Raw genomic sequence first — 21,874 nt, 5'->3', positions numbered from 1 at the left:
CCAATAGTATGGCCACAAATGTCTATTTCGGTTAAGAATTTGGATAGAGTGTAAACAGCAGGAATTCTATCCCTGGAATTGTGGCATAGGACCTTTTAATGAGTTTTTATGAATTTTACTTTGGCAATTTTTAAAGCTTTTCCAGGGGTTCCACTTGACTATGATCTTTGATTCTGAGAGGCAGAGGTAACATGATATGGTGTGAAGCCAGAAATACCAGGGTTTGAATATCAGCTTAACTGATAAGAACCACCAGCAAGATAGCTGACCTCTCTGAGCCTCCGTTTGCTCATCTGTAAAATGAGAATCATAACACCTGCCTCTCAATGTAGTTAAGATGAAGTATTTGTGTAACACCTGGGATAGGTGCTCAGGAAACATTTGCTGAACAGAAAAAAGTAAAGTAAAAACAAAACAACAAAAATAAACAAAACACAAACTATCAGGAAAATACCCACATAATTGTCCTGGAGGGGAGTGAGAATCCTTGCCACCCAATAAATTCAATAAAATAAAAAATAAAATAAAGAAACTTGTACTTGCCAACTTAAAAAAAAAAAAAAAAAAAAAAAGGTGCAGAACCTTTTTAGAGTCAAATTACAGGGGCAAAGGTCAGCCACTCCTTCAGTTAAAAAGCTGGGGGCAGGGCTTAACCAGGAAGTGGCAATCCTTCCCCTAAGGCTTACTTCATCAACCTGAGTCCTAACGCTGAGGAGGCCCCGCCAGATGAAGTCTTAGATCCCACAAACCTTCCCAAATGAGAAGCCACGAAGACTTGGTGAACGTTTCCTCTTGCATTTCGTGGAGGGAGATTGAGGTATAGAAATACCCTTACTGCCACCTACCTGAAGCCGGAGGAACCACTGACAGCTTCCAGACCAGGTAACACGAGGAGGCACCTTGTCTTCATTCTCAGCCTTCCTGGGAGGACACAGTTGGGTCTTCAGTCCTGGTTTTACTAGTCATGAGACAATCTAACTAGGGGAGACGTTTACTGAGTTGACTAAAAAGTTCTTACCATGTCAGTCTCAGCAACATTTTTAAAACAAGAAAGGGAAAGAAGATATTTAGGTTTCTCTTTCATTTCTCCTTTGCTACCGATGGTTGGGATAGTTCAGTTAAGATTCTATAACGGGCTGAATCACCTTTAATACGATGCAGCTGTCTCTCGTTGAATATGTCCTATGCGGTGACATGCCAGCAGGTCAGTGGTCCATGGAGATGCTGACTTCCTCTCTGGAGCAGGGATGGGGCTGAGGACGGGAGTCCTGGGTTTGAGTCCAGAGTCCTGAGCGGCCTGAGGGAACTTGGGCACAAGGTCTGCTCCTAGCAGACCCCATGGGGACTTCCTTGAGTACCAGGCCCAGTTAACATTGGAAATCCCTCTCTCTCCCCTCTTGAAAGCTCCCTCCTGTCTGGTGCCTGCACTCTCTGTCCTACCATCAGCGTCTTGGTCCTTTTGTTTGATTTATATGACCTACGGCTCTGTCTCTCAGTTTAGCTCCTATTGTAGAAAGCTAAGGCATTTTACCACATTTCTCCAGCCCACCTTAGGATGAAAGAACAAGTCCTACTCAGAAATGACAAACAGGGGAGAAGGAATGAACACATTCAAAGGCCTGAAGTTTGGAGAAGGAAGGATTAGTAAGAAGGAAGGAAAGTCTCTTAAGGGCATTGGGACAAAGGGTGCTCAAGGGGAAGCTCAAGCCACCCAGACCAAGTTTAGTTCATCTTTTGGTCTGGGAACCTCCCTGGAGATGAGTATCTGTCCTCCACCCCCACCCATGAGTTACCCTCCGGTCTTATCTGTGTCCAGAGCAAATGCAAGTTAGCTCTTTGGCGGAGCCTGTTGCCCAGGGGACCTCCATACCCCTCATATCTGGGACAGGCCATGCAAAGTTCTGCCCAGCTTATCTGGGGCCCTGGTCATGGCAGCCCTGCTTCCTCTTTTCCTGCATCTATTACCTCCCACAGGGAAGTGAAATCTAACCTCAACAAACAAATCCAGGACTAGAAAAATCCCAAAAGTGTGTCTGGCATTCACAGGAGTTTAGGTGCTTCCCCCGCAGCTCTGGGCGCCCCCCCCTCTGTTCCCACACCCCAGCGCCTTCACCGTGGGGCTCCTGAAGGGCAAGCCAGAGGAGACCCCAAGGACTTTGGCCGTTTGGGGGGTTGGGGGAAGGAACTCTCTGGGAAGGAAGAGAGGCCAACAAAAGGAGCTATGTAACCTTGCTTTGGAGAGTGAGCTGGTGCAGTTTGCTATAGATAAGGAGAGACTATGTAAACATAAGGTGATCAGAGTATAATAGCCGGATCCCGAGTCATTCATTGAATGGAACACGTTTTGACACCCTCTCTAGGATGGGGCAGAGCCAACCCCAGGTCCTCGGCTTTCACGAGGGGCAAGGCCCACCTGTTCCCCTCCATCTCCCACTCGCCCATGCCTGACGCCAGGTGTGCGCACTTTAGACCCAGACCTCAGAATCAGCTCTTCAATTTTTTCTGATAGTCTCTACTATGCCTCCAAAAGTAGAAAGTTCTGGGTCAGGAACTGTGCTGGTTCCTAGGGCTATCACACTGACCATAGGACAGGCTGGCCCTGCCCCCTGACCTTGCAGTCCAGGGGAATCACAGGTAGTTCACTGACTTCAGTGAGGGTAGCAAAGGGACCATCACTGAACACCTGCTGCACGAGGCACTAGGCCTGCAACCTCACTTAACCCCACACCAGGCAGAGGAAGCAGGACTCTCATTCCCTGAATTTACAGACAAGGACTGTGAAGCCCAGAGGAGAAGGAATTTTCCTAATACACTCGCAGGGTCAGCCATAGACAAAAAATAAATAAACGTGACAGGGCTGATCGATGGTACTGTCTTGTCCACCTCTTGCCACACAGAACCCCAAATTAGCCTTTTTCTAGTTTCCTTAAAACCACTATATGAAGAATCAGCCACTCAGCCAAAATGGTGCTCATTAAAGTTTTAAGCCAACGAGCAAGATGCCCCTAAAGTTCAGCGGTTCTCAAACAAAAGCGGCATTAGAACCGTTTGAACTGCCCGGCCAGTGTAGCTCAGTGGTTGAGCATCGACCTATGAAGCAAAATCATGGTTTGATTCCTGGTTAGGGCACATGTGACGGGTTGCAGGCTCGGTCCCCAGTGTGGGGCATGCAGGAGGCAGCCAAGCAATGCTTATCTCTCATCATTGATGTCTTTATTTCTCTCTTCCTCTCTGAAATCAATAAAAAAATTTTTTTTTTTTTTTTTTAAAGAAAGAAAGAAAAAGAGCAAGTCTCACGGGTCTGATTAGGGAGCTAGTTCTTCCCTCCTGGCTCTGACCCAGAGCTCAGGAGCTCCACCCAGAGCCTTGTTTCCATGAACATAAGCATAAACCTGTGGTGTAAGTTTCCACAACCCAGACCTTGGGCTTTTACTTTCAACAAGGAATAGCTGAGAGCAGAAGGGGTCCAACGTGTGATAACCTAGCTCACTGCTGCTTTAAGACTTAGCTGTCCATTGAACAATAGCTCGCCCTTAATTCACAATGAGGATTAGTAAGACAAATAAGCCTACTTGTCAAATGCATTTCCAGTGTCCTAAGTAATACTTTCATGTCTCCATGCGTTCTCTTTGAGCCAAGTGCTTCCCAGGCCCTGGTCCCAGCACCCACCCGCTCCGTAGGGTTGCCCCAGTTCACTGGGGTGGCCACTGCCTCAGCACTGCTGTGCTCTCTGCTTCTCTCTCTTCCTTGACCTTGCCTGTTGCGTGGGCCAAGTACTCCCTTCCTTTCTAGCCTGTAGCACAACAAAAACTCCTTTCACAAATGGAAGGACTTTGTGGTCCTTCGTGGCCTCAGTGGCTTTCCCTCCTTTCTGATGTTGCTCCTGAATCAGCATTTAGCAAACTTATTTAAGTTTGACCTTCCTCTCTCCAACAATGACAAACACACACACACACACACCCTTAAAGTCCTCATGCTGCATGAGAAAGGTTCGAGGTTTTGTTTAAAAAAACAACGCAAACTTAGATGGAGGTGTCTACGGAAACATAATATTATGGTTTGAGGAGAGGGCTCGCCCTTCTACCCAGTACATAGTTCCTGTAGGATCCAAATGTACCTTCTGCCCACAGTGTCCTGGACTGTCCAATTCAAAAGGAAGCTTCAAATTAAAAACCTCAGCCATCCCCTCCTGACACATTCCAGCTCTGGGCTCTGGCCTGGGCTCAGCCCCTTCCACACCAAGTTTCTGCCCAGCGTTCTGCCCGCACGGCCCGCTCTCGCCGCATCCTTTTGGGCTCACTCCTTGTGTGTCTCAGGTCGCACAGTCCTTGTCCACTTCGGTTACTCACACCCACCTCAGGTCTCAATATTGCTAAGCAACATCTTTCACTCAGAAGAAAGCAAAGTAGACTTTTAACAAAAAGAAATGCCTTCCCAGCAGGGGACCAGAAAAGGAATTATTTCATGAAGGCTTACATTGAACAAAATCAGTTTATTGTATCTATTTGGTTATTCATATGAAAATGAAACCCTTCCCTCCCTGTCATTTTTTTTTTCTTGTACTGATCTTTCTAAAACGTGTCTGTGATCACATCACTCTCCTGCTCAAAACTGAAAAGCTCTCCATCGCCTCCATCAGTAGTCTTAAAATTTGTTAAAAACAGCAGCGTTTTTCAGATGAAATCTTACATGGAATACCAAATATGGAAAGAGAAACAGCCCTGGCTGGTGTGGCTCAATTGGTTGGGCGTTGTCCTGTGTACCACCAAAAGGTTGCCAGTTGGGTTCCTGATTAGGGCACATGCCCTGGTTGTGGGCTTGATCCCCGGTAGGGAACGTGCATGAGGAGGCCAATCAATGTGTTGCTCTCATCTCTCTCTCTCTCTCTCTCTCTCTCTCTCTCTCTCTCTCTCTCTCAATAAATAAATAAGCAAATCTATACAGGCCAAAGTAGAGTGTAAAGGAAGAAGGGAGAGAAGATGGGAAGGGCCATACACCCAGACAGCTGGCCTTCTCATTTGCCCACCTAGAAGAAGACCTTTAACTCCCAAGAAGGCCTTTAGCTGCCCTCCATAGTCTAGGGCTCCTTTTGAAATGTACGGACTGACCAACATGAGCAAATGCAAAGCTTTCACCCTAACATTCGAAGGTCCCCATAACCTGACCCCAACTGCCACTTCCTTTATTGTCCCTCCACATGCTGAGTCCCCGGCTAACCACTCTTTGAACGTCCTAAATTCATCCATAGACTCTCTTCTACCCATCCTGTCCTTAGCCCCACTATCCACCCACCTGCCTAAACCCTTTTATCTTTCAAAGAGCCATCACTCGCCCTTGATTTGCACCTTCTATTCCTCCCCATCTTCCTTGCCTGGCTCTGCACCTCCGCTCCAGTCCTAGCTCACTGTTTGGAATTATCTATGTCCAGGTCTCTCCTTCGTGTCTCTTTGAGACTAAACTTTCAAAAAGAGCCCTGACTTTTCCATCTCCGACTACTCCTACCTCCCAGAACAAACTGAATAGATGCTTAATAAATGTTCATTCACTTTAACCCCTGTCTCTCCTGACTGACAGGAGGCGCCCACAGGTAGAGGACACGTGTGGACTTTGTCGTTGCAGGCCCGCCATGTGCACCACCAGTGCGTGCGACCTGGAGGAGATCCCCCTGGATGATGATGACCCAAACAGCATTGAATTCAAAATCCTGGAGTTCTACGCCAAACACCATGTCTTCAAGAGCACGTCTGCTGTCTTCTCACCAAAGCTGCCGAGGACCAGAAGTCTGTCCCAGAGAGGACTGGGGAGTTGGTCAGCAAACGAGTCGTGGCCTTGCAGAAGTTCCCGATCTAGTGAGAAGCCCATAAACCTCACCAAGAAAAAGTCCTCTTGGAGATCTCTCTTTGGAGTAGCAGAGAAGGATGAAGATTCAGAGAGCTTGCCTACGGAGATCCAGGCTCAGGGTTCAAAGAGAGTGGAGTATGAGGGTGGTCTTCACACTCAACAATGTTCTAGGTCCCTTTCCAACGTGGAGCAGCGCTTAGAGAACCAAGGTAGGCTTTGATGGGATTCTTTTTCTCCTGCAACTAAATCCCTTCTTTGTATGCATGGTAGTTCATCGCTTCCCAGCTGGTAATGCAGCCTTAAGCAAGGCATTCGTTGTGCCTCAGTTTCCCAAGTTATTGATATTTAATAATAATTGCCCTACTTTTCTCAGGACTGAGCAGAGAGGAAAGGGTGTCAGTGAAAGGTGATGGGACTGGTTTTCTGGCTTCACTGTCTATGAATAGCTTACTGCCCAAATTCCTAAACTTCTGTGTCGAAGACCAGTGCTAGTGTAAGGGGAAGTGCTCTAGCCAGGGGCTCTGGCTGCTCCTCTTCCTGGGGTAGGTCACCTCACCTCCCTGGGCCTCTGTGTTTCCATCTGTACACTGGGGTATCTCACCCTCCCGAGCTCTTAGGAGAGTTGGAAAGATCAGGTAGCTACATACAGAAATACTTTTCAAAGTCTAAACCACTCTAAAAAGACAACTTTGAAGCACTCTTACAAAATCTCCCCTCAGAGGGACAAAATCCATTGTATTGAATAAAACATTTTCATAAGAGACTTCGTCAGAGAGTTGACCTTCATACACAAAGCTTGGCATAAGCTTCTTTTTCTCCTTCAACACTGTCGTGCCTGATGCCCAGATTTTAAATGAAAACTCCCCTCCTGCTGGGCTGACTGGACTGTGTAACTTATCTATAATTAGTCAACAGGTGGCAGTAATGTCTCAGTTTTTAAATCTTGTGACGGGCCTGGAGAATCAGCTCACACATGGACAGCTCTAGATCATTCACTATGATCAAGGAAACGTCTACTTCCCAGTAGACATAGAATTTTAGAGCAAAAGTGAGGGTGGGATTATCTGGGGAGCTCCCTTCCCCCAGTGGTACAGCAGATCCTTCTGCTGGGCGTGGTCGCTGAGCTCCGGAGCTAACAGAGCCATTTGAAGGCATCTAAACAGGCTTTTCTGCTTGGCCTGTTCTTTGGACTTTGCCAGGAGACAAGTGATTTTACAGACTTTCATCTTCTGGCTTTCCTGAGATGAATGACATTCTGTATTTCCATACTACTCAAGTGTCACTTGACCTTTATTTAGTTCTTAACATTTTAAGATGTCTATATAGGTAGATAGAGAGATATCCCTAAAAAATAGAAAAGTTACCTCGTAAGTAGACTTAGCTTTAAACATTTTTACAGTTATCCTCTCTTCTCACCTATTTTTTTCTTCCTTGCTTTCTTGTTCAATTAATTGTGTGGGTGGTTAGTTGGTTTTATGTTGGGTGTGACCCCAGAGAGCCTCAAATTCCCTTTCTATTTTGCCGCATGTAAGTCAGAGCTCAGCAGTTGGCATCCCCAAGGTTCTTTTAACTAAAGGTCACAATGAACCCTGGGCTGCCATTTCCAGGCCTCAGGCTCCAAGCTTAATTGAGGACTATGAGGTGATGTCTCAAGACCAGAGTCTAGTACGGAGAGGTCTTATGATGTAGAAAAACGGATGTCAATACCAATTTTTTAGAAAGTACCAACCCAGGTTCTTTTACTTGTGAATCTTTGGTTTCCCCACAGCTGTGATTCGCTACATGTGAAATGTGACAGCTAAGAACAGGCTCAGCAGCACACGTACAGTAACAAACTCAGATAGCTATGGCTTAAATAGTGTAGAGGTTATTTTTCTTTTTTACAAATTTACTTTTATTTCTTTTCTTTTCAGTAAGCTTAAATCCTTGAGGGGTACAGCATTACACAGATTCGGCATCCACTGGCCTTAGCAGGAAGGTTATTTCAGAATTTAGCACAAGCCATGCGACTGTTTCTGTGAGCATGACTTCGCTTTCCCCCAGTGGCTCTGGTTTTGTTCGGTTTGCCACCAGGAGTCACGGTGTTGTTCTTTGCCTCGTACTCATAAGCACATCTCTTGCCTAGACAGAATTCCGTTTCATCTTGAGCATCCACTTCTTCCATTTTAAGAAGAGCTGTGTGCTCCCTCTGGTTCCAGAGACCCTGCTTACCGCCAGCAAAAATGGCCTGGGCCACAGCCTGCAGGCATATCGCTATGGAAGTCCTGCCCAGCAAGTGTCCCAGGTGGCCTAGAGGTTACTTTTCTCTCCCATCAAAGAAGACAGCGTTTGGCAGCCCAGGCCTGACATGGTAGTTCCATAGTCATTAGGGATTCTTATTCTTTCCATCCCTTAGCTAGTGGCTTCCAACCTCAACGTGACCTTATTTCCTAAGGTAGCTGCTGCGGCTCCAGCCATCATGTCTACATTTCAAGCAGGAGAAAGAGGCAGCAAAGGAAGGACAAAAGGGTGTCTTCTTTCTAAAGAACTCAGCTCCCTTTTCAGAGAGCTTTCTTGAAACTGCACCCAACTTCTTCTTGCATCACATTGGCCATTTTTAACTGCAAGGGAGGCTGGGAAGTGGAGTTTTTCGGCTGCAACCATTGCTGCCTCTGACATTTTAGGAGGGAAGAAGGAAATGGATACTGGATGGGAAATAGCACTCTCAACCATATGGAAATCTCTCCCAGACTTTCTGCCCCTTCTCTTTAAATCAAAAGTCTCGGGCCAAAGGCTGAACGGCACCTTCCCAACTCTGCTCTCCTTAGCCCCACAGTGACCCCCCCAAAATAGACGCCAAAGACTGGGCAGCCTTTCTGTTCTCTCCCCACCCCCACCCAATTTCCCCTTGCCTATCAGGTGGAACCTACTTTGACAAGAAAGGAATCTTTTCTTTTTTCAGTGTTTAAAATTAACGTATTCAAAATGGGAATCTTAACTAGATCTAGTTCATCTGAGTCAAAATGCATTTGCTTACGATCCGCCCCCCCCCCCCACCCCCGCCAAGAAACCCATACACTGTACACAGGTAAGTCAGGTTGGGTACTTCTGTAACTGCCAGGGTCCTGTGATTGCCCTGCCACATGGGGGTGGGGGATGAGGAGGGACAGCCTTTGGGACCTTTATCTGCTTTCTTTGGGTGAAGATGGGGCATAATGAGAACCATGCACTGATCATCTTAGGCGGCACAAGGTCACAGAGGTAGAAAACATAAGCTCTTCTTTCCCGTGTCCTGTGGACACTGCAAACGAAGGTTCCCGTTGGCTTTGGGATCCAGCCTCTTGCCATATCCTTGCCAAGGGCCATGGGTGCTGAGAGTTCAAGAGGAGGCTGGTTGGGCTGCAAGAAGGTGATTTAAAAGTGGAAAGTATATTTAGTTTGGTTGTTTAAATGGGAATGAAGGCATTGATTCTTCTGTCCTTGACCGCTCTATTCTCTAATTCACGCATCTGTTATTGAACCCTATGGATGGAGCATGACTTTTTAAGGAAGCCATTGTGCCTTTTTTAAAAGGGGACATAGGAGCTGAGCAGCAGTCTCCGGGCCCTTCTGGGGATGCCCAGGGAGTGGAGGGAGAACACCCAGACACACGCCACGGAGGAGTCCAGGGAGAGAGGCACGGGTGCCCCTGTGGCAGCTCCACGGTGTGCCAGAACCTGCGTTTTACACAGTCCCTCCTGAGACCCAGGCCCTGCCTCTCGCCTCTCCTGATTTATACGGGGATTTCCCAGACACAGCCACTTCCAGCCGAAACCCCTCTCTGTTACTTCAAGCCCGTAAATGAAATAGTACTACTTTCAAGCATTACACGATACAATTGCTTCAAATGGCATCAAAGATAAAGCTTATACAAGCTTCTAAAAGTTAAGAACTTAAGTAATGAATCAACAATGAGCATTTTGCTCCCAAACTAGTCAGAGATACCGCCTGCCCACCCCACCAACCCCATGTCCCCCCAGGGTCCTGCACAGGCTATGACATTCAGGGAGCCACTGTCCTTGAAACCTTCACGTCCCAAAACGTTTTTGCTTCACCAGTTACGTGTGCAAATACATGCCGTGCTCTTTTCCTGGATTATAAATTCTTGAAGGTTATGGGTTGCACTTTATGTGTCCTCGCTTCCAATCAGCCTTAGTTGGACGTTTCCCAGTAGATCTGAAGGAGAGCGGAAACACGTGACTTTATAAGCAAGGAGAGCTCAGTGTTTACTTGATAATGGACTTGAGTAATGAATATGGCCTGAGAGCAGGGATATTTATCTTTCTCCAGTGACCAGCCCCCAAAGGCTTGTCAAACTATTGAATGTCCTCCTATGCACATAAGGGCCAGCTCTCCAAACTATAAAGCGTCTGGGGGGAAAAACAGAATAAAAATAAAAGCATAATGAGCATTTCCTCAAGCAAAGAACTAAGCCCTCCCCTTTGTGTTTCTTCCCTCACAAAGGGGAAGGGGACCCTAGTTTTGCAAGACTTCAAACAGAGGGTGCGAAAGGATCCTGGTTTCAAAGTGGCCATCATTCCTCGGTGGGCTGCTCCCCCATCCCAGCCTCTGCCAGGCAACTGCCCGTGCCTTCTGAGGAATGGCCCGCCCCGCACACACACTCTCCGGCCTCTTTTCAGATCGGGCAGCGGTGCGTACCAGTATCGCCTCCAAGGTCTGGGCAGGGCTCTCAGCACCGTTTTCTCCCGTTTCAGGTGTGGACCCCAAAGTTGCTTCTATTGCCAACCGAGTTGCTGAAATTGTTTACTCCTGGCCACCTCCCGAAGAGCACACCCAGGGAGCAAGCGTCAAGCGTCAAGGGAGCTTTGCTCCTAGGACCCTCTGTCGCTCGGAGGGCCTGAGCTCCCAGCCTAGAGCTGCAAGTGGGAAGAAAGGTAAGCTCTCCTCTGAGAGTGTGTGTGGGGCTGGGCGTCTCCAGGCAGAGGCGCAGGAGCACCCATGTACTGACTCAGCTCGGCTCTGCGATGTCGGAGTCTCAGCTGACCTGGACCAAGGGCAGAACGGCAGCCTGCTGGAGGCACTGACCTTCAGCTTGAGAGCCCAAGCCAGGGGAGTGTGCCAGCAGATGGAAGCCACATGCCAAGCTCACTGCTAAGTCCAAAGAAAAGTCTGGTGAGGGAGAGGGGAAAGTACACAGTGTGCAATCAACTTTGTCCACAGGGGGAAGTGCAGTGTTAGATGTAATCGTGTTAGCCATGGCCAGAGACCAGTTGGCTCGTGGGAGTGCAGCGGGTATGGATTGAGCACCAGCCCAGGGATGTATATATAATACTAGAGGCCCAATGCACGAAGATTCGTGCAAGAATGGGCCTTCCTTCCCCTGGCTGCCGGCACCGCCTTCGCTCCGGCCCAGAGCTGCCTTTCTGCCTTACCACGCTGCCCAGAGGCCTGGAGCGGCTTGGGCAGTGTGGAAGCCTGCATCCAGCTCCAGCCACTTGGAGTCTGCATATGCAAATTAACCTGCCATCTTTGTTGGATTAATTTGCATATGCAGTCCTGATTGGCTGGTGGGCGTGGCAAAGGTACGGTCAATTTGCATCTTTCTCTCTTTTTTAAAATATATTTTATTGATTTTTTACAGAGAGGAAGGGAGAGGGATAGAGAATTAGAAACATCGATGAGAGAGAAACGTTGATCAGCTGCCTCCTGCACGTCCCCTACTGGGGATGTGCCCACAACCAAGGTACATGCCCTTGTCCAGAATCGAACCTGGGACCCTACAGTCCGCAGGCCGATGCTCTATCCACTGAGCCAAACCAGTTAGGGCGCATCTTTCTCTTTTATTAGTGTAGATTGCTTTGGGCTCCCGTGAAAAAGCAGGGGGATGGGTGTCAGACACCAGGCCTAGGGCAGAACATGAAGCAGAACTAAGAAGCAGTGACCAGACTGGGTCAGTTGTCACCAAAACTGCAGCAATAGCTAGGACCGTAGATCCCATCGGACTCACAGGAACTCTGGAGTTGGGAGTAGGACCAAGTGCCACGGGAGGGGACGTTCAGTCCTGCACACCCACTAATGACAGCCCTCTCCCCCGGTTGTGGTCCCCCAAACTCCAGTGGGGGCTGAGGGGCAGAGGTGGGACCTGGGTCTGCGGCACAGTAAAGCACGAGGCAAAAGTGGGAGCAACGTGGTGAGCTCTCCACCCTGTGCTGTGCTGTTGGGACCAAAACTCCCCCAGGGGCTTGGAGCGAGGAGCTGGAGGGGCCACATCTCAGGCCGCGGTGGAGACAATGTCTCCGCTGTATTGCTTCCTTGGGCGTGTCTGGGCGATGTAAAGCAAAGTCCTAAGCCAAGCTAACGCTAAGGCTCTTACCCTCCGTGCACATGGGGAATCTGGGCCGCTACAGCCTTCCCCGAGAGAGGCAGCAGCAGCAGATACAAACTGCACGTGGGCGATGAGACACGCATTCGTTCTTCTCCCAGGTGACTCGAATCCCAGACTTCCCACGTACCTTGCCCTTCACTTGAACTTCTTGGGACGGGACGTGCTAGATTAATTTCTTGGCCTTTCTCCCTTTTATCGAGAACAAACATGAGGACTCCATGACTTCAGAGATTGTGCCATAAGTTAAAAAAAAACACAGGTTCTCTCGGTAACTGGCTTTTCTACGTTTGGATTCTGTGCTAAGGCAGTGACCATTTCCCTCATGTATCCCTGTCAGCATGTTTGAGACAAGAAAAGCCCTGCTACTCCACCTCCCCCGTTACGACAACACACCCACTAGAGCCATCTCTGGATCCCCCTGCCATTTTAGCCTTTGGGGTGGGAGAAAACTTATCAGTGTTATTTATTTATACCCCACCTTGTTGTAAAGACACGGCGTGCAAAGTAGACATTTTGGTATCATAAAATAAATGTGAAGGACAATGGAAAAAGAAAACAACAGCAGGAAAATAAGGTGGGTTTAGAAGTGAGTTTAATTCTCAAAATTCAGGGCAGAAAGACTATACCCGCTCTTAGATGCGGGGGGGTGGGAGGGGGAGCATGAATTTGGCTCTACCTTGTCTAGCAGCTAACACCAAGAAGGAGTGTGGTCAAACGGGAAATTGATGGGGTCCATGTGGGAAAAGCACCATCTTCTCAGGAGAAGCCCAAAGACCAGGGAGAAATCTCCCCTAAATACCTTTAGAGACAGGATCATGTGTGGCGGAACTAACATCTTCAACAACATTGTTACAGTGAATAGAGTGATGAATTTCATGGTGAGAACTGGGGACTCAGGGAAGGAGGGAGAAGAAGAAAGGAAAAGAGAGAGAATCTGGGAGTGTTTGTGCCTAATCAGCAAAAGGGAGGTATGATTTAATTTTCTAAGAATTACATGGCATTTGTCTTCCTCCATCCCTAACCAGGCTAGGCACGGTCACTGGGAAAATTTAAGATTTGGTTTTTTCTTGGGGAAAAAAAAATAACTGGATTTTCCTGACAGACGGAGAAGACCAGATAATAGCCAAAATCGTCGAGCTGCTGAAATACTCGGGGGATCAGATGGAAAGAGAGGTATGGAGCTTGGACTAACGGTTTGTTTCTGTGCCCGTGCACTGGCACATGAGAACCGACCTGTAGACCTTGTCGACGTTCTGGTTTACACTGAGTCCTACATTTTATTTCCCTTGGAATCAAAATTCTTCATTCTGGCAGCGTCTCAAAAATGAATCACTTTGGAAAACATAACTAAACCTCCTGGAGCCTCCTTGGAATTTCTGGAAAGAAGAAAAGTAACTTTGTTATTGTAAGAAAAGACACCAATAAATTACAGATTCGCTGCATAGAATGCTGAGCCTAGCTCCCCATGTAACTGATCCTCGGGGAAGTTTAGACTCTTGTGTTGGCCCTGCAACCTGGATATCTGTGACCCACAGCTGCTCGGGCCAGGAGCCTCCTCTGAAATCTCCCCCGAGTGGCTGGACTGTTCTCTGCTCCAGGGCTCTTAGCAATTCGGCTGGGGAGGCCGGTTAGTGTTACTTGGAACTTTGGATTTCCTGCCGTTTAGAAGTCGAGACCCGCCATTCCAATGAGAAACATGTGAGAGGCGCCTCCAGATGAAGAGGTGGTGAGCAGGCTCCCCCTGTCCGCGCAGGGCTTCTGAGCGCCACCTCCTCCATGCCCGCAGGTTGCCCAGCTATCGCTAGGGTCTGTCAGTCAGGGACTGGCCTGGGGACCTGGTTCCTTGTTTGGCCAGGATCCCCGGGGAAGAAGTCCAGCCTCAGGGGCTTCTGCAGGAGGGGGCATGGCCCTGGCCACCCCAGGCACAGAGCTCTGTGCTGCTCTCTCAATGCCATTGTCAGACGGGTGCCCCGAGGATGGTGGTCAGGGAGCTGAAGGGCATGAGAGATGGTGCAGAAGGAGACACAATGAGAAAACCAGGGATCTGAGCCTAAAGAGAAGGGGTGTATGAAGGTCAAGGCCACAAGTAGGGGGTGAACAGGGGTGCAGAGGAAGCAGAAAGTAGAACATGGTACAGGATTTAAGGACACCCCTGCGCTTCTCCAGCACTAACATCAGTGGGTAGGAGTTGCAGGGCGATGGGGATCTCCCCATTTTAAGAATGACCTTTCCAGCGCTTGCGGCTGCCTCGGGAAGGGATGATCTTCCTGTCACTAGAAGAATTCAAGTAGATGCCAATAACCGGGCACAGTTCAGTTCCTGAACTGGGAGGGCTCCACCACAGGACCCCGAGGGTTCCTCACAGCTCGAAGCTGGTGGCTCTCGTGCAGCCTCCTTCCAGCAGCCTTAGCAGTGACCAGCAGCAGGTCAGGAAGGCCAGGGCTGGGAGGCAGGACGAAGGCAACCCCTTTTGTTATGGACAGGTATGCTTTGCCTTTCCTCCACAAATGACCACTTAAAAAAACTCACTTCGATACACCCTCTTGATGATTTGAGATGATACTTGGCATTATTTATGTAGAGCACATGGCTGTTCTGTATCTATATCTATCTATCTATCTATCTATCTATCTATCTATCTATATACACACACACATACAGTGGAGCCTTGACTTATGAGTTTAATTCGTTCCGTGACCGTAACTCAAATTACTCGTATGTCAAATCATTAAAGTGAACTAGTGAAACACTTGATGCTGGGCTGATGTTGTGGCGTTCACTGTGACGTTCGCTGCGCCAACTAGCGGTGGGGTATCTGAAGCTGGCTCGTAACCCGAATTTTAGCTCGCAACTCAAAGCAAAAAATCGGCCGAGAGATGGCTTGTATCTCGAAAAACTCGTTAGTTGGGACACTCGTAAGTCAAGGCCCCACTGTGTGTGTGTGTGTGTGTGTGTGTGTGTGTGTATTAATTTCAGAGAGAAAGGGAAAGGGAGAGACAGAAACATCAATGAGAAGAGAGAATCATTGATTGGCTGCCTCCTGCACACCCCCTACTAGGGATTGAGCCGGCAACCTAGGCATGTGGCCTTGACCAGAATCGAACCCAGGACCCTTCAGTCTGCATGCAGGCCGACGCTCTATCCACTGAGCCAAACCTGCTAGGGCTGGTTGTTGTTTTTTTGTTTGTTTGTTTTTGTTTTATGTGGTTCCCCAGTAGAGAACTCTGGCAGCAACACACAGAAGGTCTAACTTGTGCTGTGGGGTGTGAGTTCTCACCAGAGCGGGACAGTGACAACGGGGAGGGCCCGCCCTGGCTGCAGAGTGTCTGCAAAGCCGCTCATCCCCGGAGCACCTGCAGCCTCAACTGTACCTCCCCGTGAGGCCACAGAGCCAGCTGCGCGGAGAGAGGCAGGAGAGGGGCAGGGAGGAGGCAGGATGCTCCTTGGAAGGTGTTCAGGGCATTTGGTTCTTGCACTGCCTGGCAGAGTCCAGGCTCCCAGCTCCTGCAGAGGCCTGGAGTCTAGCTTCTTCAGCTGGGTCACTGATTAGCAGGAGTCCATTCTTGCTGTGGGTTGTGAAGGACCGAGGTCGTTCCTGCTTCAGATTCCAATAGGCCCCCGACATCTGGATGCTGCTCCACCAAAATCTTCCCACAGCCTGACGCATCCCCAGAATATCCCTCTTATAAACAGGGTTTGTTGAAAACCTGCTCAGCTCATTCCTCAGGCACAGAGCTAGAGAACGTCCAAGTAAACATTTAGCCCCTGCTAAGACATTGCTGTTTTCACATGACAACCACCATATTAATAGACGTTGTAAGGATGGCTTTAAATCAGGATGATGTCTGCCTTGGTGACACAAGCCCCGGGTTTTTCAAAAGAAGCAGAAGCAATACTCATGTTTTTGGTTAAAGGTGTGGAAGTCCAAAGAAGGTGGAGCAGATAGACGGGGGGGGGGGGGGGGGGGAGGTAAAACAGAAGGAGTAGAACCACGGAAAGGCATCCATGAATTCAGTCTGTTGGTTTGTTCTCAGTGAACATATGCCCTCGGGGAGTTCTCCCCGCCGCCCCTGACCTCTCACAGCATCCTGAAAAATTACTGACGTTCCAAGCACACTTCTCCACGTGGGGCACTGCACTAAGCGTTCTACTCAATTACCCTGTAGCACAGTTACTGTCATCATCCCGGTTAGAGGCGACAAAACTGGAGCCGAGAGGTAAAGTAATTTCTCCAAGATTGCACAGCTAGGAGGAGCTGGAGCAGGAGTTTGAACCAAGACAGTGGTTTCCAGGCTCTGGATTCAGTCCCTAACACGACCTTGGGACTGAATGGCCTTGGATTGTAATTGTCACTAGACTGGGAGGCCCGAGTGAGGGCCTGGGGCTCAGTCATCCACATCGTAAGCGCTCCAGAAACATTCCTGGAATGCGGAATGAAGGCACTGATTTGTCCCATGAAATGAATTCACAGAGCAGGCGCAGGCCTGGTCCACTTCTGCAGGACCTCGTGCCGGGGTTGAACTAGAATCCCGGGTTTTCCAAGGGTGTTGTGGTGGCCCCCTGTTGAGCGAGGGGTCTGTCTGGCCGGGCCAAGCGGCTCCACTGAATGCTGATCCTCTTGCACGCAGCTGAAGAGAGACAAGGCTTTGATGAACAGCTTCCAGGACGGGCTGTCCTACTCTCTTTTCAAGACCATCACCGACCAGTTCCTAAGGGGGATAGACACCAGAGGAGAATCAGAGGTCAAGGCTCGGGGCTTTCAGGCTGCTCTTGCCATCGACGTCGCCGCCAAGCTCAACGCCATTGACAACCACCCCATGAACAAGGTGCTAGGCTTTGGAGCCAAGTACCTGAGAGAGAACTTCTCGCCGTGGGTGCAGCAGCACGGTGGGTGGGTAAGTGCACACTATTTACCGGAGGATCTTCCCAGGTCTCAGAGGAGATGGGACGGGACGTTTGAAGGTTTTTTTTAAAAGCAAAGGGAACGCATCCGTGAAGCAGTTCTCATGGGTTTAGGGCACTTGAGTGGCAAGAGATAGATAGATCCCATTGATGGGAACCTATTTTTAGTGATTATCTTCATCGCCAATAAATATTTACTGAGCTCCCAAAGGGTACATGGGGTATGTGTGTCGGGGGGAGAGGGACTAGGCAGATATCACAGGAAATGAGGAGATGTTGAGAGATGAAATGTTTAGATAGATATCATTTCTGTGCTCACAAATGTTGTAGGCAGCGGACGTCTGGCAGTGAGTCAAGGAGAGGCAGGCCGCTTCTCATCCTCTCAGATGCTGAGAGTGTGGGGGGAGTCCTCAGGCAGAGATTCAGGGTGACAGTGACATTTTTGTCATTACTGCTTTGACCCAGAATTTTGACAGGGACATTTTGATACAAACTAAAAAGCAAACAGTGAAATTTTAATCTGTTTTAAATAACCTGATATTAAACAAAATAGATATCTTCACACACACACACCATGCCTCAGCCTCAACCCCTCCCTCATCCTTTATCCCCATTCCTTGAAATTTCCCTCAAACTTTCATGTTCAAATGGCCTCATCAGGTCACCCTGTCAAGACGCTTTGCTCGGAGCTTTAAATTTCAGAAGATAGGCCTTTGCCCCATGTTGTCACGGTTGTCGTTAGTTCTTTTTCCGCTAGAATGCTCCAGGGCCAGGAGCAGGGTTGAGTCTCTTTGAGGCACGGCCAGCCTGACCCTGGGGCCTTCAAACAGGCTTAGTGTCTCAGAAACCAGGGAGAACGTACAGCCAATCTTTCCTAAGGGACTGAAGTGCCCTCCATGGTTTTCAGTGAATGCCCATTGAGCTACCTGTCTTCTGTTCTTGTCTATTTCCCACCTTTGTACCAGATGTGGCTGATCTGAACAACTAAGGCCCTTAAGTGTTCTAAATTCAAGCTGCCTTCACTCATGCTAAGAGGATAGAGTTCTGGACATTATTGTAGCTTATTCTTTCTTCCAGGCCGCGCCCACCCCACCACCACCCCCCGCCCCCCGTCCCTCCTCTGCCCCAGAGCTTTTCCCCACCACTCCAGCTCAAGATCCTCACCAGCCTCTGAAGCTCTCATAACCCCTCATGTTTGCACTATCATTATAGACCAGAAATCACCATCATTTTTCCAGAGAGATTATAAGTATCCATTGGGCTCACAGGCCAGTTCTCAAAAGTCTATTTAGTTAGTTAATGTAGCTGAAATGCCAAAAGTGTTCTATAAACAATGGTGGTTCCACACGAAAAGCACAAGCAAGAAAAAAAAATACATTGGACTACATCAAAATGAAAAAAACGTACCTGTTTTAAGGGCCATCATCAAATGAAAAGACAACCCATGTATTTGGGGGGAAAATATTTGCAAGTTGTATACCTGATAAGAGACTTGTATTCAGAATGTGCAGTGAACTCTTAAAACTCAACTATAAAAAGACAAGTAGCCTAATTTTTAAAATGGGCAATAGATTAAATAGACATTTCTCCAAAGAAGATATACAAATGGCCAATGAGCATCTGAAAAAATGCTTGCTTGACATCTTCACTTCAGCATTAGGGAATTGCAAATCCAAACCACAATGAGACGCCATTTCACACCCTCTAGCATGGCTAAAATAAAAAAGACAAGTGTTGATGAGGACGGGAGAAATTTGAACCCTCATACATTGCTGGTTGGATTCTAAAATGATCCAGCCCCTTTGGAAAACGATTTGGCAGTTCCCCAAAATGTGCAACATAGACTTACCAGTTCCACTCTTTGGTGCATATCCAAGAAAACTGGAAACAAATGTTCCCATAAAAACTTGTACATGAGTGTTCATAGCAGCATTCATTATTTATAAGCCGAAAGAGGCAAGAACCCAAATGTTCATCAATAATGAATAGAAAAACCAAGTGTGGCATATTCAAACAATGGAATATTATTCAGCCACAAAAAGGAATGAAGTACTGACAGATGGATGAACCTTGAAACCATTATCCTAAGTGAAAGCAGTCAGACGAAAGGGCCATCTATTGTATGATTCCATTTATATGAAATGTGCAGAAGAGGCAAATCCATGGAGACAGATTAGTGGCTTCCTGGGGTTTTGGGAGGAGGGAATGGAGAGTGACTGCTAATGAATAGGAGTTTCTTTTTTGTTTTTAAGTCTATTTTTATTGATTTTTAGAGACAAAGGGAGGATAGAGAGATAGAAACATTGATGAGAGAAACATCACTGTGGCTGCCTCCTGCACACACCCTACTGGGGGATTGATCTTGCAACCTTGGCATATAGGCACAACGCTCTAACCAAACGAGCCACCGGTCAGGGTGCTACCATGAGATTTTAATTTACTCCTTGGCCTTTTTTCCTCGCCCTTGACATAGTTACCCTGAGGTCCTGTAACCTCACACATTCTCTAGCCCTCTGAAAGGAGGAGTTTGTAAAAGAAAGTCATCAATCCTTTCCTATCTACTCTTTTGAATGTTAAATAACAGCATCAAAGCCTTTTCCTATCTAGCCTGTTAGCCCTGGGTGTGTAACCTAAGTCCTTAGCTGGTGGTTTCCTTTCAGGCATACCAAGGATGCCAGCCACCTTTCCAAACCCTCCCCCAACCCTATGGTCTCTGATCCCAGAGTCATCCCTGGGAGAAGAGAGCAGAGTTAACAGGCGTATGTTTTCACAAACTTGGAATTTTAAGAATCTATTTCTCTTTTTCCCCCTCCAGGAAAAGGTACTTGGGATATCCCTTGAAGAAGTAGACTGAAACATCAGAAGATGCGTAATCCGGAAAACTCATTGGCCAGCTGTGGCCTGTGTACATGGGTCTCAGCATAGACTCCAGGAGAAAATGCAAGTGTACAAGGCAGATGGCGCATTGTTCTCGTGAGCCAAGAACATCAGGAGAGGCCTCGTTTGTGTCCAGCTCACAGGCGGAGGTAGCATGGCCTTGCCACCCATGTTCTTCAGGCCCTCCACTGAGTGTATGAGGAAATCCAGAAAGACGTGGTAATTCCATTATTCAGAACAGACACCGCCATCCTGCCTCTGTGGTCACCATAGGGAAAGTGTGTTATTCCGCTTCACGAGGGCGCAATGATAAACTGTGCATGTATGTGCCTACACTTTGGTTTCCAGTGCTATTTATTTTTAAACCACAGTTGGTACGGCCTAATGACATTGTTGCAAGCCCACCTGTAGGAAGATGCTGCTGTTCATGTTAGTAGACATAGCTCCAGAGAGACTCAAGTGTATCGCTAGATCCACTAGTTGGGGGAAATGCTACCATATCTGCCTTTTGGACTCACTTTTCTGGGAGAATTCTTTGGTGGTCTGAAAAAATTCCATTTGGCAGAACACAATTACTCCTCCTGCCCTCACCTCTCAGTGACCCTGCCTCTGACTCTCAAGTCTTTGGGACTTTATTATTTTTTATGGGAATGTAATGATTAGTAGCTGGTAAAATAAATATGTGGAAAGACCACTGTCATTAAGAGTATCTTGTGGTTAAAATAAGCAATATGTAATAGTACAAAAATTTCTGTCAGGATCAAATGAGTTAATTTACATGAAGTGTTTAGAATAGTGCTTGGAACTTAGTGCCAAGGGTTCACGCATGTTCCCTGCTATGTGCTGCCCAGAGCTAAGCTGGAAATTTTCTCTCCTCTCGAAGCAGTCACTGGTTGTTTCCCTGAAAATGATACTCTTCAGAATGAGGTCTTCCAGTAATTAAAATATGTCCCATAGAAAGTATTTAAGACATACAACGTTTTAAAACACATTCAAATTATAGGGTCTTACAAATTTCTGGACCTCTGGCACTCAACACGGAGCCTGACATGAAATAGGCGTTTAATAAACCTTTGATGAACAAATAAATGACTGAGTTATTCAGACATACTTGCAACTTCAAGGGAAATGTGGAACAATCTATTACCACATGCTGTACTGCCCAACCCATCTCAATTAAAGTGAGTTATTCTCTGTCTTCCCCCATACTGAAAGTCATAAATGTTAGGGACAAAGGAGTCTCCTTTTACAAATGGAGATACTGGAGACCATCTCCTCTCCCACTTTGATCCAAGCATTTCAAACTATTTGCAGCTCCCCACGTGTATTATGCAATCTCATAGTCCAGAGGCTTGAGAACAGTATTTTCTCCATTTGAAGTGCTCTTGCCTGCTGGTCCTCCTTCCCCTATTTCCACTAATTCACCTGACTCTAGCCCATCTTCCCCAATTCACTCCTCCATTTCCTCCAGGAACCATTTGTAACTCTCTTGGCCTCCACGGGCCTCCACTACATTTTGATGCCTTTCCTCATTAAGAATGCTCCATAACACCTGTACATGGGCAATATACTTAATACATTGTCCCATAAGAATCAGCCGTTCACACTGGATTGCAAACTTTCGTAGACAAGTATTATGGCTAATTTAATTTTGCATATGTAATGTCTGGTGTATTTTCAGTGCACAGTTGCAGAATCATATCCTAGCCTTACTGCTGTATCCCGTAAATCAGTAAAATTGGAGTATGGCCTATGGTATATGTAGTTTCAACAAGCTCTTCAAGTGTTCCAATATCGTCTACAGCTTCCCACTAAAATGAATAGTAACTGAATTTAATCTCCTGCTTAGAACAAAAAATAAAAATAACAAAATATATGAAAGAATAGTTA

General features: G+C 47.5%; 1 protein-coding gene and 1 pseudogene across 2 annotated transcripts; one reads left to right on the top strand and one right to left on the bottom strand.

The window, feature by feature from the left end:
• The first annotated feature begins 668 nt into the window (after positions 1–668).
• Positions 669–21,063, top strand: BCL2L14 (BCL2 like 14). Its single transcript, XM_081083448.1, has 6 exons — positions 669–882; positions 5,620–6,050; positions 10,575–10,754; positions 13,308–13,378; positions 16,834–17,100; positions 19,923–21,063. Exons 2-6 carry the CDS (start codon positions 5,627–5,629, stop codon positions 19,959–19,961), a joined length of 981 nt encoding a protein of 326 aa, XP_080939574.1. The 5' UTR covers positions 669–882; positions 5,620–5,626; the 3' UTR covers positions 19,962–21,063.
• Positions 7,629–8,298, bottom strand: LOC308512430 (large ribosomal subunit protein eL33-like; annotated as a pseudogene). The gene is made up of 2 exons: positions 8,252–8,298; positions 7,629–8,080 (listed from the first exon to the last, which is right to left on the bottom strand). The product of its transcript is annotated as a large ribosomal subunit protein eL33-like (transcript).
• Positions 21,064–21,874: the final 811 nt, after the last annotated feature.

The sequence above is a fragment of the Myotis nattereri genome (assembly GCF_964212035.1).
Source record: "Myotis nattereri genome assembly, chromosome: 2".
NCBI lineage: Eukaryota > Metazoa > Chordata > Mammalia > Chiroptera > Vespertilionidae > Myotis > Myotis nattereri.
Note: the sequence above shows the minus strand (reverse complement) of the source record. Positions and strands in the feature narration are given on the sequence as shown.